The following is a 14,258-nucleotide window of genomic DNA, read 5'->3' as shown; positions in this document are numbered from 1 at the left end:
AATGAGCAAGGACTTGAATAGACACTTCTCCATAAAAGATATACAGATGGCCAGTAAGCGTATGAAACAGTGCTCAACACCGTTAGGCATCAGGGAAACCGCAATGAGATACCACTTCATATCCATGTGATTATAGTAGAAAAAGACAATAAAATAGTTGGCAAGAATGTAGAGAAACTGGATCCCTCATGCTTTGCTGGTAGGGTTGTAAAACTATTCAGCTACTTAGGAAACAATCTGATAGCTCCTCAAAAGGTAAAACCTAGAGTTACTATATGACTCAGACATTCTATTCCTGGGTATATACCCAAGAAAAAGGAAAGCATGTGTCCACACCAAGCTGTACACAGATGTTGGTAACAGCTTTATTCATAATAGTCCAAAGAGTAGAAACAACCAAAATACTCATCAACTGATGAACGGATAAATAAAATGTAGTGGATGTACACCATGGAATATTATTCAGCCATAAAAAGCAGTGAGGTACCAATGTATGTTACAACATGGATGAACCTTGAACACATTATGCTGAGTGAAAGAAACCATCACAAATGACCTCATATTGTATAATTCCATTTATATGAAGTGTCCAGTTAGGCAAATCCGTAGAGACAGAACCTACAGTTATTGCCTAGTGTTGGGAGGCATTGAGAAAGAGTATGGAGTTGATTGTGGGGATAATGAAAACGTTATAAAGTCAGTTGTGGTGATGGTTGCACAACTCTGTAAATTAAAAAAAAAGCAAAAGCAAACTCTATGATAGCACACTTTAAACAAGTGAGTTGTATGGTATGTGAATTCTATCTCAAAAAAGTGGCCCCCAAAAGACTTCATCCTGCATAACAGCCACCTAATGTCCTTGTTAAAAATCCAGGGTCCTGGAGTTCCCTTCGTGGCTCAGTGGTTAACGAACCCAACTAGGAACCATGAGGATGTGGATTCAATCCCTGGCCTTGCTCAGTGGGTTAAGGATCCAGCACTGCCGTGAGTTGTAGTGTAGGGTGCAGACATGGCTCAGATCCCACATTGCTGTGGCTCTGATTTGACCCCAGCCTGGGAACTTCCAATGCTGCAGGTGCTGCCCTAAGAAGCAAAAAAAAAAAAAAAAAAAAAAATCCAGGGTCCTGTGCTCCACCCCAGGGGTTCTCTTTAAGTAAGTTCTGTTGGGCCCAAGAATCTGTGCTTTGAGCAAATATCCAGGTGATTGTGATACAGACAATACCAGGATCACACTTTGAGAAACATGGTTTAGACTGTGATAAAACTAAATTTAACTCCGTGAGCTAAATGCCAGGAACCAATAAGGAATAAAGAACAGCACATAAGATCAAGGAGGTCCCAGACTAGCAAGGAGAGACATGTAAGCAAGTAATTATGTTCAATGTAAGAGCCAGAATAGAGATCTAGGAGCATGAAGAGCACTGAGTAATTAATTTTGCCTAGAATGGCAAAAATACTTTGGAAAGGAAGCAGTGTTGTCCATCACTAAACAGACAGATGCAGTTGGGGTTTTGGCAAAATCCATAAACATCTCAAGACAATAGCTCTGAAAAGATGGAGCTAAGAATTTTTTTTTTTTTTCTTTTGGGCCACTGTGGGCAGCAGCTTGATATAAGATCTCAGTTCCCAGACCAGGGATAGAACCCAGGCCACAGTGGTGTAAGCACTGAATCCTAACCTCTAGACTACCAGGGAACTCCCAAAGATTTTTTTTTAAAGTATTGAAATAGTGGAGTCTTCATAACTCAGTTCATTAATTTGCTCATTAAACACCCACTTCTCCTTATTTATGGTAATAGAGCGAGAATTACTGTTAATTGTGTCCTTGGACCTCCCCTTCTGTTGGAGTTGGAAACATACTGTAAACATATATGTAACACGTGACGTATTTTTAACTGATTTATATAGTTAAGTCTATTTACCTAAGATATAGTCACTGTTGAAAGATATTTTATAACACAATTGGCTGTAGGGAATGGAAGTGCTATGTGTTAGAACTGTTGACTCTGTCTCTCTGTTTCTGTGTCTCTGTTTCTGTGTCTCATTTTCCATCTGACATTCACAAAACATAAGTAATGAGGGCATATACATTCATTCCAACTATTATATTTACCCACCTAATCGCAGAAGGATTTGGAAATTATTAGGATTATTTTAAAGCTCAGGCTTCTCTGTTTCCTGCCCAGATGCTATCAGACAACTGCTTCATAGTCCTGTGTCAGCTTTTCCATTCCCAGAACTGGGTGGGTCACTTGAACCAGGGCACCTGTGCTGACAGCTAATGTTGCAAATGACGGATTTTCTGTTGAAAATGTCTGTAGCCTGAATACCCCACCCAACCCCCTGTTGTGCAAAATATAATTTAGTAAATACAGATAGGAGAAACCACATCATTGGTTGAAAATCATTAGAAAAGACCAGAATGAATATGGAATATACAGTTATTTTAATTTTAAAACATTACATGAAATAATTTTTAAAGGTTTTTAATTATTATAATTGTTTTAATTTAAAATAAACTTTTTTTTTTTGTCTTTCTGTCTTTTCTGGGGCCACACCCACGACATATGGAGGTTTCCCAGGCTAGGGGTCTAATCAGAGCTATAGCCACCAGCCTGCACCAGAGTCACAGCAACGCCAGATCCCAGCTGCATCTGTGACCTACACCACAGCTCACGGCAATGCCAGATCCTTAACCCACTGAGCAAGGCCAGGTATCGCACCTGCAATCTCATGGTTCCTTGTCAGATTCCTTAACCACTGAGCCATGACGTGAACTCCTAACTTAAAATAAACTCTTAAATTAAAATACTTTTAGCTTGTACATATTAGTGAGGTTGTATAATTTGGAGAATGTTTGGCATCAGAAATATGGATGGCCACGAACCAATTAAATTGTAGCTCTTTCTCAAAGGACAGTGTTAGCTTAAGTGACATGCTTAAGTGGTAGATTAAAGTGCTAAGGTCAAGTTTATAGCAAATTACTTTGCAATATAAACAGATATTAGTGATGAAAATATATCTGTGTCCTAAACACCAGAGCAATGGGGAAAACAATGATCATATGTCAGTGTGAAATTATTTGCGCAACCATGACGTATAATAATAAATTTTATGTATATTTCTTCCATGCAGTCTATTTATGCAACTATAAAACAATATACATAAAATTTTAAAACCCATTTTATATTTAAAAATCTAAAGTCTAGTAGTGTTTCCTACTTACATTGTGTTCTGTTTTATTATATTAAGTGCCTAGAACAAGTAAATCACTCATTAAGGCACCAAGTTGTGTGGCTCAAGTAAAATATTGCAGTGAGACTTGATTTCCTATCCTGGCAAAAACATTTACAATCTATGGCAGGCTACTAAATCTTTCCATGCCACCCTTTCTTTGTCCCTAAAGATAGTAATAGCAATATTACCCTGTAGGGCTATTGAAATAATTAAATAATAACATGTGAAAATGGCCAGGAAAGCTCTAGCTAATAGGAAACCCCCAGCTAATGTTAGTTTCTCTTTTCCCTTTCTACCCAAGGATGGTTAACCCCAGAACCATCCCAGAAAATAAGAATACTAACAATGGGGAGAAAAGTTTACAGTTTCAAAAACATAGTATTGGAGATCCCGTCTTGGCGCAGTGGTTAACGAATCTGACTAGGAACCATGAGGTTGCGGGTTCGATCCCTGGCCTCACTAGGTGGGTTAAGGATCCAGCGTTGCCGTGAGCTGTGGTGTAGGTTGCAGACAAGGCTCGGATCCCGCATTGCTGTGGCTCTGGCGTAGGCCGGTGGCTACAGCTCCGATTAGACCCCTAGCCTGGGAACCTCCATTTGCCGCGGGAGTGGCCCAAGAAATGGCAAAAAAGACAAAATAAAAAACAAACAAACAAACAAACAAACAGAGTATTGAAGAGCCCTGCTTTCTCTGATCATGTTCACGTGGATCTTAAAACGTGAATTTCACGTCATCACCATCCTGCATCGCCCAAACCAGCAGTGTCCACAAAAACCGTCCACACTGTTCTGCATCGCTAGTGTGGGAGCCATTCGCTGCATGTGGCAGTGAGCACTTGCACGGGAGCTAGGGCACCCAAGGAACTGACTTTCAAATTGTATCTTATTTTAGTTAAATTTGCCTACATGTGGCTAGTGGCTACCACGATGGACAAGGCAGGCCTAGAATCTCTCTCCTACAACATTGGAAGATGACTCCCGGTCACCTTGAAGGTGTGGCCCGTCCCTGCCTTCCTTTCATTCCATTTCCCACTTACCTTGAATTCCTCTCTGAAATCTCTCCTCCTGCCTTCTCCCATCACTAGCAGTGATATGCTTTTCCCTCATCTAATAGCTTCTTTTCTGACTTCAAACCTCAGACACATTTCTTCCTGGAAAGGAAATCTTCCACACAGGATAATCTGTGACAAAAATCTGCTATGATGCCAATCAAAATATCAGGATCCAGGTACCCTTTTATCTGAAATAGAAGACAAGATTGCCAGAGGGTATTTGAAAGAGACTTGGGTGGGAAAATGTTATGTGTTCTATACACCAAGCCTGTATGTGTTCAATAATTTGTTGAGAGGAAAAAAAAGAAGGAACAACAAAGGTAGAAGATGGAAAAAAAAAGGAAGGGAAGGGAAGGAAAGAAGGGAAGGAGGGAAGGAGAGGAGAGGAGGAGATGAGATGAGGAGGAAGGGGGGAAAAGAATGAAAGAGGAAGAAAGCAAAGGAAGGAAAGAAGGAAATAAAAAGAACACAAAAGAGGGAGGAAAAATGATCAGTGCTCAGTTCAACATTTGGTTTTTTTTTGTTTTTTTTTTTTTTCTTTTTTGGCCACCCCGTGGTATATGGACTTCCTGGGCCAGGGATCAGATCTGAGCCACAATTGCAGCCTACACCGCGGCTGCAGCAGCACTGGATCCTTTAACCCACTGGTCCAGGCTGGGGATCATCAGTTCAACATTTGTAGTTGCTAGAGTTCCCATCGTGGCGCAGCGGAAACAAATCCGACTAGGAACCCTGGGGTTGTGAGTTCCATCCTTGGCGTTGCTCAGCGGGTTAATGATCCAGCGTTGCTCTGAGCTGCAGTGTAGGTCGCAGATGTGGCTTGGATCTGATGTTGCTGTGGCTGTGGCTGTGGCTGGCAGCCGTAGCTCCAATTCGACCCCCTGCCTGTGAACCCATATGTGCTGGTGCGGCCCTGAAAAGCAAAAAAAAAAAAAAGTGTAGTTGCTATTGATACTGCCCAGATATGTCATAAATGGTATGCTAAATATTTAACATGCAATCCAGAAATATCAGTTCTCAAAAAAGTTATCATCGTGAATGTGACTAATACAGAGCAAGAGACTTTAAATGCATCACATAAATAAAATTGTAATAATCATAATAATAATAATAAATGATGACAATGACAAAATTTTGTTTTTTTGATCCTTGGCTTTTTTATTAGACTAAACTAACATTAAAGAGCTTTGGGGAGCTCCTGCTGTGGCGCAGCAGAAACGAATCTGGCTAGTATCCATGAGGATGCAGGTTCAATCCCTGGCCTTGTTCAGTGGGTTAAAGATCCGGCATTGCCGTGAGCTGCGGTATAGGTCGAAGACAGGGGCTCGGATCCTGCGTTGCTATGACTGTGTTGCTACAGCTCCAATTCAACCCCGAGCCTGGGGACTTCCATATTAAAAAAAAAAAAAAAAAAAAAAAAAAAAAAAGTCTTGATTGGAACACTACATTTTCTCCTAGTCATACATTGTATTCTTTTTTTTTTTTTCTTTTAAGTATCTGGAAATCTCTAAATACTTGGAAATACTATAAATTACCAATTTCCAACATAAAGTGCAACATTAGTTGACAGGGAGCTAAGTTAGTTTCACAGGGAACCTACTTCTAGGCAGTTTTGGGGTCGAGTTCTCAGTAAATCATACACACTGTGGGCATTATAAAAACTGAAGGAAGTGGGCCTCTTTTCAAGTCTGAGCAGTTTAGGGCCTTTGTGGAAACGTTTAATAATAAGGGAAGACTGAAAAGGACTGGAAGTTTTCCTGTCCCTTTGCTAAGAAAAGGAAAAAAGCCTAGAAAAAAAAAAAAAAAGCAGTTTTAACTCTTTCTAATCAAACTTAATTCTGATATTAAACACTCTCGGAGCCACATACCAATGAGAAATCACAAAGGATACGAAAGTTAATGTACAACAGTCCTTGCTCGCAAGGGATTCATCCCAGTCCATGGAGGGCAAGCAGACATGGAAGCGCAAAATACAAGATATTAAAACTAAAATAAAATGTGGCATCCTGAGCATAGAAAGAAACACCTGGGGAGACAAGAAAAGGCTTCCAAAAGGAGGTTTTCTTTGCACTGAGCGCAGAAGAATGAGGAAGGCTTTACCATGAAGAGAAGGCAGGGAAATAATACACACAAAAGAATAGAATCTGCAATCACATGGAGTACTGGGGAGACTGCCCGAGGCCGTGTGACTAGATCATATGCTGTGCCTAGAAAAACGATTATTAATGAGACTGTGGGAAAAGATGAGGACTTACTGGACCCACTAAGCCGCTTGGATTTCATCCCCTAGATTTTCACCTCCGGGAGAGCAGCCCCTAGCCACATACGGCAGCGTATATTAAAATTAAATACAATTAAAACTTTAGTTTCTCATTTGTACCAGCCGCATTTCAAGGGCTCAGTAGCTAGCATGGCTAGTGATCACAATTGTGGACAACACAGAGACCATTTCCACCATCACAGAAAGTTCTGTTGGGCAATGCTGCTCTGGGCCATCAAATTGTCAATACGTATCCATAATAAAATGAATGCAAAGGATAAATAAATTTTTACATACTACCTTCCTGGGAAAAAAAAAAATCACAGAATTCATTAGCATGATATAGACCCTGAGAAATTCTGCAGTAAGAAGAATGTTGTTCAAGTGTGTTGAATTCAGTGTTTTCCATATTTCTTTGATGACTGAATCCCATTTTTGAAGGATGATCTAATTTACAAGTATATGACCTAATTCCGTATGTTATAGAAGAAATGATTTACAGGTAACAGTTTGGGAAATACTGCTGTAGGCAATTAGGGACGGATGGCATGTAGGCAAGGGAATGATGTGATCAGATTTTATTTTACAGAAGACCGCCTCAGCAGCCGTGAGAAGGAAGGATGAGGAAAGAACCAGACCGAAGGTAGTAAGACCAGATGGGATGCTCAGGTGCTCATCCAAGAAGGAAGTCTTTTGAAGAGAGAGGCAATGTAGACCCCAGCAAGTTTCAGGATAGAACAGACAGAACTTGAAGGATTGGATATGGAGGATCAAGTCCAATAGGACAGTTAGTGCTCAAACATGGGCTTGGAACTGGGGTAGCACACTTTGCAAAGAATTAACAGGGGGCTGTCAGGAACACATGAGACATGGAGTTTCATGGTCCTGTAGTATATCCAGAATGAAATAAGAGTTTTAAGTGTGCCCTATACGTGAAGAGAGTAACCTGCTGGAAGATCTCTATTTGGGAGCCTTCAGGTTTGGGTACCAAAGCCATGGGGATGAATCAGTCACCCAATAAGGCAGGGTCAGGTGAGCACAGAAGCAGATCAAGTCGAATCCTAGACTCAGCACCATCAAAAGGGGGTGATGAAATAAGCAGAAGATTGAAAAGAGGCCATGGAAGAGGGAGCAGGAAAACCAGAATCCTGTGACCTGGTATCCAAGAAAAGAGAAAACTCCCTAAAGAGATATATGGTCACCAGTTTTTGAATTCCACAGAGAGGACATGAAAAAATAAATGCCACTGTGGGCTTATTGGGTTTAGTCACAAAAGGGTCAGCAGCGGCAGGAGCGAGAGCAGTGTCTGCATAAGACTAGAGTTAGGGGAGTTTCCACGGTGGCACAGTGCTTTAAAGGATCTGGTGTTGTCACAGCTGTGACACAGGTGGCAAGGGCAGCTCAGATTCAATCTCTGGCCTGGGAACTTCCATATGCTTTGGGTGCAGGGGTAAGGGGTGGGGGCGGAGACTTAGGTTATGATAGATTGGAGTGTACATTAGAAGGATTGAATTTTATCTGTTTTATTTTATTTTATTTGCTTTTTAGGACTGCACTCGTAGCATATGGAGGTTTCCAGACCAGGGCTAATTGGAGCTACACCACAGCTCATGGCAATACCAGATCCTTAACCCACTGAAGGAGACCAAGGATCAAACCTGCAACCTCATGGTTCCTAGTCAGATTCGTTTCCACTGTGCCACAATAAGAACTCCAAGAAGGACTGAATTTTAGATGAGGGAGGAAGAACAATGAGCATAATACATGCTCAGAATTTACCTTTTGTGAGACAAGCAAAAGAGCAATTGCTAGAGAGGAATGCATAGAACCGGCTTCTTAAATGGAAGGGACCATTTAAATCAATGCAATAGACATTTATTGAGTATCTATTATGTATGTAAGTACTGTGCTAGACACCAAGTCTTATAGAGATAATGAAAAGAAAATCCCCATCCTTGCCTTCAAGAGGCTCAGAATGTCCTGGTTTAAAGAAATCATAAAGGGGTGATTTGATCTTCATTCATTTATGTAAATGTTGGTAAAAATCAGAACCGTATTTTCCTAACACTGTGGTTCTTAAAGAACCTTTCAACTTCTTGATGGAAAGTGATTTTAGGATTTAAGACAATATTGCTAGCACTATAATAATCTATCCAATATCAGAAGTCTGTGCTGCCATGGTAACTAAAGACAGCTTCTCCCAAATAGTGAGAGGAGATTCAGTCTGGACGGAGTCTGGCTGTTGCACAGGACAGAAGCCAGATGGGAACAGGGAGATATGGTACAAATTCTGAATGCAAAGAACAAGAGAAAGAGCATACATGAGAAACGGGGTCAAGAATCAGAAAGTCACCATAAAATGGCATGAAATAGAAACTCATCCTCTTAGGCTCATGGGTCCAGAACAGGAGTCAAGATGGTCCCAGATGTCCCTCAATGAATACAGATGGATCAAGAGACAGACACCCAGCCACACAAAAACGTTGACACACCCAGAGGATCGCTATGTAAAATAACAAGGGTACTATGTATAATGTATGTGTTATTGGTATTCTAAGGAACTTTTAAAAGAGGAAATCTGGTTAATGTATTCTTTCTTGTTTTCTCCATTAGATCCCCTCAGCCGAGTATGTTTAAGACCAAAAAATGTAACGGATTCTTTGAGCACCTACATTAATGCTAATTATATTAGGGTAAGTAAATAAATATACATGTCTTTTAGATGAGCATATTGATTTGCTATTTGGAATTGTTGGTTTTGGTTTTTTCCATCAGAATAGATTAATTTTTTGTCTTTTTTTTTTTTTTTTTTTTTTTTTAGGGAGCATATGGAGGTTCCCAGGCTAGGGGTTAAATTGGAGCTACAGCTGCCAGCCTAAACCATAGCCATAGCAACGTAGGATCCAAGCCACTTCTGCGACCTACACCTCAGCTCACAGCAATAGTGGATCCTTAACCCACTGAGCAAGGCCAGGGATGGAACCTGAGTTCTCATGGATAACTGGTTGTGTTCATTACTGCTGAGCCACAACGGGAACTCCAGAATAGATTAATTTTGATTTAACTTGATTACTAACAAGTTTTGTTTGTTTGTTTTGTTTGGTTGTTGTTGTTTTTTTTTTTTTTTTTTTTTTTTTTTTTGCTTGTTTGCTTGATCATAACCAATGTTGGTGTTGGGTCATTTATAGTAAGGCTTCCTCATGTCTGCGGCTACACTGCTCCATCTGAGATGCTCCAGGGAGGATTGAACATTACGACTTTTGGTAATGACCCTTAGTACCGTATGTGGTACCTCACTTACCAGGAGAACAGCCACAGAAACTGTGGTGCTAGAATCAATGAAGCTGTGAAAGTCTGTGTTGCTTTCGGACTAGCAGAGCTGTTTTGCTTTGAAGATCTTTCACCTAAACTTTCAGTGCAAAGCACCAACTTCAAAGCCAACATTGTTGTCTCTTTACTCAACCTAGGGCTACAATGGCAAAGAGAAAGCATTCATCGCCACCCAGGGTCCCATGATCAACACAGTGAATGATTTCTGGCAGATGGTTTGGCAGGAAGACAGTCCTGTGATTGTTATGATCACAAAGCTCAAAGAGAAAAACGAGGTATGAACTTTCTCCAAGTATGGAACACTACATTTTTTTTCAGTCATTATAGACGAGATATTGTATAAGTAAAAATTGCCATATACTTAATAACGGATTTAAGATGGAAACATTAAGGTATTTAAAGATTAGGTCACTTTATGCTTCCAAAAGAAACGGTAACTGGTGTTCTAGGAATGGTGACTTTCAATTAAATCAATATACTTGGCGGACAGGTATCACATTTGTACTCACATATCACTGTAAGGAAATGAAGGGCCATGAATTATCACTCTGATTTTTTTGTTGGGGAAATAAAATAAAATATTTATTTACAGCCCAAGCGGGCTTTGAGCACCTACTAGGTGACAGTTACTATTTTATTTGCTGGCAAAATGGTAGTAAACAAACACGGAGATTCCTGCCCTTGGTAGAAATTAACTTTCTTAGTGGGAGGGGAGACAGACAAAAAGCAATAAATATAATGAGCTCATAAAAATATAGCATATTAGAAGGGATAACTGTAGGAAAAGAAAATTAGGGATAAGGGAACTGGTCGTGCTGAGCTATAGGAAGAAAGTAAGAGAACAAGGATAAGCTGCAGGATTATGTGGGAGGGGGTTTGGGTGGTGAGATAACCCTCACTAAGAAAGTGAGCCTTGGGAGTTCCCATCACGGCTCAGTGGGTTGAGAACCTGACTAGTATCCATGAGGACACGGGTTTGATCCCTGGCCTCGCTCAGTGGGTTAAGGATCCAGTGTTGCCATGAGCTCTGATATAGGTCGTGGTTGTGGCTCGGATCCCACTTTGCTGTGGCTGTGTATAGGCTGGCAGCTGTAGGTCCTATTTGACCCCTAGCCTGGGAACCTCCACACGCTTTGGGTGTGGCCCTAAAAAGCAAAATAAGAAAGTCAGCTTTGAAGAAAGATTTGAAGTCTACAGAAACAAGCAACTTTCTCAATATCTTCATAAAAAGAAATACAAGAAAGAGACAAAATTAAATTCCCTGTCCATACTAGTAGCCATTTTCTAAGGATCTAGCTTATAAAATATTCATTCTTATTTTGCATCATAAGTATAAAATTGTGTAATTCCCAAAGGGTGCTATCCTAGGTGCTGCTTATATTTCACGGCAACTTATTGAAATATTTTATGGTCTGATTTTAGTCAACATTTGCGTTTCTTGTCAAAATTACTATACCTCATAATAAGAATACTATACCATAGCAATAAGAATGTGGAGTTCCCGTCATGGTGCAGCAGAATTGAACACAACTAGGAACCATGAGGTTGTGGGTTCCATCCCTGGCCTCACTCAGTGGGTTAAGGATCTGGCGTTGGCATGAGCTGTGGTGTAGGTCGCAGATGCAGCTCAGATCTGGGGTTGCTGTGGCTGTGGCGTAAGCCAGCAGTGTAGGTCGGATTCAGCCCCTAGCCTGGGAACCTCCATATGCTGTGGGTGTGGCTCTAAAAAGCAAAAAAAGAAAAAAAGAAAGGAATGTAGGAAAACTGAACTTTCCCTTATTCTCCTTTGGTGGGTTATAACCTTGATTGAAGTCTAACCCTACTAAAACAGCAACAGCAACTTAAAGGTTTTTTGGGGGTTTTGTTTGTTTGTTTGTTTGGCTGTGCTCATGGCATGTGGAAGTGGAAGTTCCTGGGCCAGTAATCAAACCTTAGCCATGGCAACGATCCAAACCACTGCGTTGACAATGCCGGATTCTTAATCCACTGAGCCACAAGGGGATGCCTTAAAGTTTTTAAAAGTTTGTTGTTTTCTTCCATTTTTGCTGCAATAGATAAAGGATCTTTTTCTGAAACTTATCCTGGAAAAAAAGTATATTTTTGGCCAGTAGATGAAGTTACATACTAAATTAATTATACGCTTAATAAATGCATTTCTATGAATCTTATATGAAAGCCTTAGGTGGTATCATAAAAATAATCCCTAATATTCTCAACTTTCTCATCCACTATCTGTCAACATATTAAGCCACTGACAATTCCTGTACAGTTTATGTTTATGACAATTTACCTTCATGGTAGGAAAAGATTCTTCAAATTTTAAAGGTAGATTCTCTGTGTATATTTACCCATGCATACATCCATAATTTTTTTTTTTTTTTTTTTGTTCTCTTTAGAGTCGCACCCAAGGCATATGGAGGTTCCCAGGCTACACCACAGCCACAGCAATGCCAGATCCGGGCCACATCTGTGACCTACACTGAAACTAACAGCAATGCTGGATCCTTAACCTACTGAGTGAGGCCAGGAATTGAACCTGCATCCTCATGGATACTGGTTAGGCTCATTCCCACTGAGCCATGATGGGAACTCCCATAAATTTATGTAATATGACAGGCTAGATAATCTGAAAGGCCAGTCATACTGGGTAAAATATGATGTAGCATACATAGCAGAGCTTGAGGAAAAAAAGTAAAGGAAATCCCAGGAAGCAGCAACTGAATAAAAAGCATAAAACTGGGGAATTATAGGTAGCTTGTGTTTTAATGACAGTGTAAGAACTGAAGACAAAGCCTTGGGCTTGCCAAAGCCAGGACTTAGAACTGAGACCTTCCATAAAGTGACCACCTGTGAGGGCTATGCCTTCAGTGAAAGGGTGATCCATAAGAATAAACCTGCCTACCAAAATAGGACTATAGTAGGAAGTTAAGTCTGGCTAAGTCTGGCCCTCTCATGGGGTAAATAAAAAGGGTCTCTTGAGTATTCCAAATTCAAAAAGCAGGAAATGCCAAGTGTTAAAGTAACTAATAACATTTTTGTTTTTATAAGTTATTTATAACTTTTTATATTTATATAAATTTTAGTTATATTAATTATTTACATAAATTAATTTTTAATTTGTATGTGTGATTTATAGATTAATTTATTTTCAGTGAAGTAATTAACATAAAAAGGAATGCTGCATGAGTGACACTCTGTGGCACTTTACAAAAGCAAAGACTTTCTGGATGTGTATACTCTCAGCATACATGACACAAAATTTCAACTAAGAGGCCCAACCAACATAAGTCAGAAGTCAAAATTGTAATACACACAAGTAAATAGAGAACATAAGGAAAAATCAGAAGAAACAGCAAATAGTATAAATAGACCCACAAAAAATTAAAATAATAAAAACTTTAAATATAGGCTACTTTTTATAATTAAGCACACAAAATATAAAATTTTTAAAAACCTGACAAAAGAACAAGTTGCTATCAAAAAAGACTAGAGAAATTTCAAAACAAACCAAATAGTCCTAGAAATAAGTATTATATAGACATTAAAATGAAAAAAGAAAACCTCATTAGACAGGTATATTAGCAAGCTGGACACAGCTGAATAAATGATTAGTGGATTAAAAAATAGAGCCAAGTAAATTACCTAGAAGGTCAAGATGACCAAAAATATGCAAGAGAGGTTCAGACACATAGATGTGCCTGAAACTAAATATAGGTAGGTAGGTAGGTAGACAGATATCCAATGTTTGTATAAAGTATGTTTTAGAAGAAGAAAAAGGAGAATATAAAAAAAGAATTAACATTTGAGGAAATAATGGCTAGAGATGTTCCAAAACTGGTGAAAGGCATGAACACTCAGATTTGAAAAGCACAATAAATCTTAGGCTGGATAAGTAAAAGTCAGTCCACAACTAGACACATCTGTAGAACTGAAAAACACTACAATTTTAACAACCAAAGTAACTAAGAATTGTCTTCCCAGGAGTTCCTATCATGACACAGTGGTAATGAATCCGACTAGTGTCCATGAGGACACAGGTTCCATCCCTGGCCTCACTCAGTGGGTTAAGGACCTAGCGTTGCCATGAGCTGTGGTATAGGTCGCAGACACAGCTCAGATCCCGCATTGCTGTGGCTGTGGTGTAGGCCGGCAGCTGTAGCTCCAATTTGACTCCTAGCCTGGGAATTTCCATATGCCATGGGTTCGGACCTAAAAAAAAAAAAAAAAAGTGTCTACTCAGTCCTAGCAATAGAAGCTAAAAATCAGTAGAATGATAGACACAAATGAATAAAAGAAAATAACTGACAACCCAGGACACACGACCCTCACACAGGATTTAGTAAATTTCCTAGTTCTGAGTAGAATGCACTCCTCCAGCCC

The 14,258-nt window shown here is 39.8% G+C and overlaps 1 protein-coding gene across 1 annotated transcript in view; it reads left to right on the top strand.

The window, feature by feature from the left end:
- Positions 1-14,258, top strand: part of PTPRR (protein tyrosine phosphatase, receptor type R) — a 253,581-nt gene that overhangs the window by 208,053 nt on the left and 31,270 nt on the right. Inside the window, 2 exon segments of the mRNA XM_021091990.1 lie at positions 9,162-9,241; positions 10,016-10,153. Of these exon segments, the coding sequence (XP_020947649.1) occupies positions 9,162-9,241; positions 10,016-10,153 (218 nt within the window).

The sequence above is a fragment of the Sus scrofa genome, chromosome 5 (genome assembly GCF_000003025.6).
Source record: "Sus scrofa isolate TJ Tabasco breed Duroc chromosome 5, Sscrofa11.1, whole genome shotgun sequence".
Lineage (NCBI taxonomy): Eukaryota > Metazoa > Chordata > Mammalia > Artiodactyla > Suidae > Sus > Sus scrofa.
The sequence above is the reverse complement of the archived record's forward strand: the minus strand, read 5'-3'. Positions and strand labels throughout refer to the sequence as shown.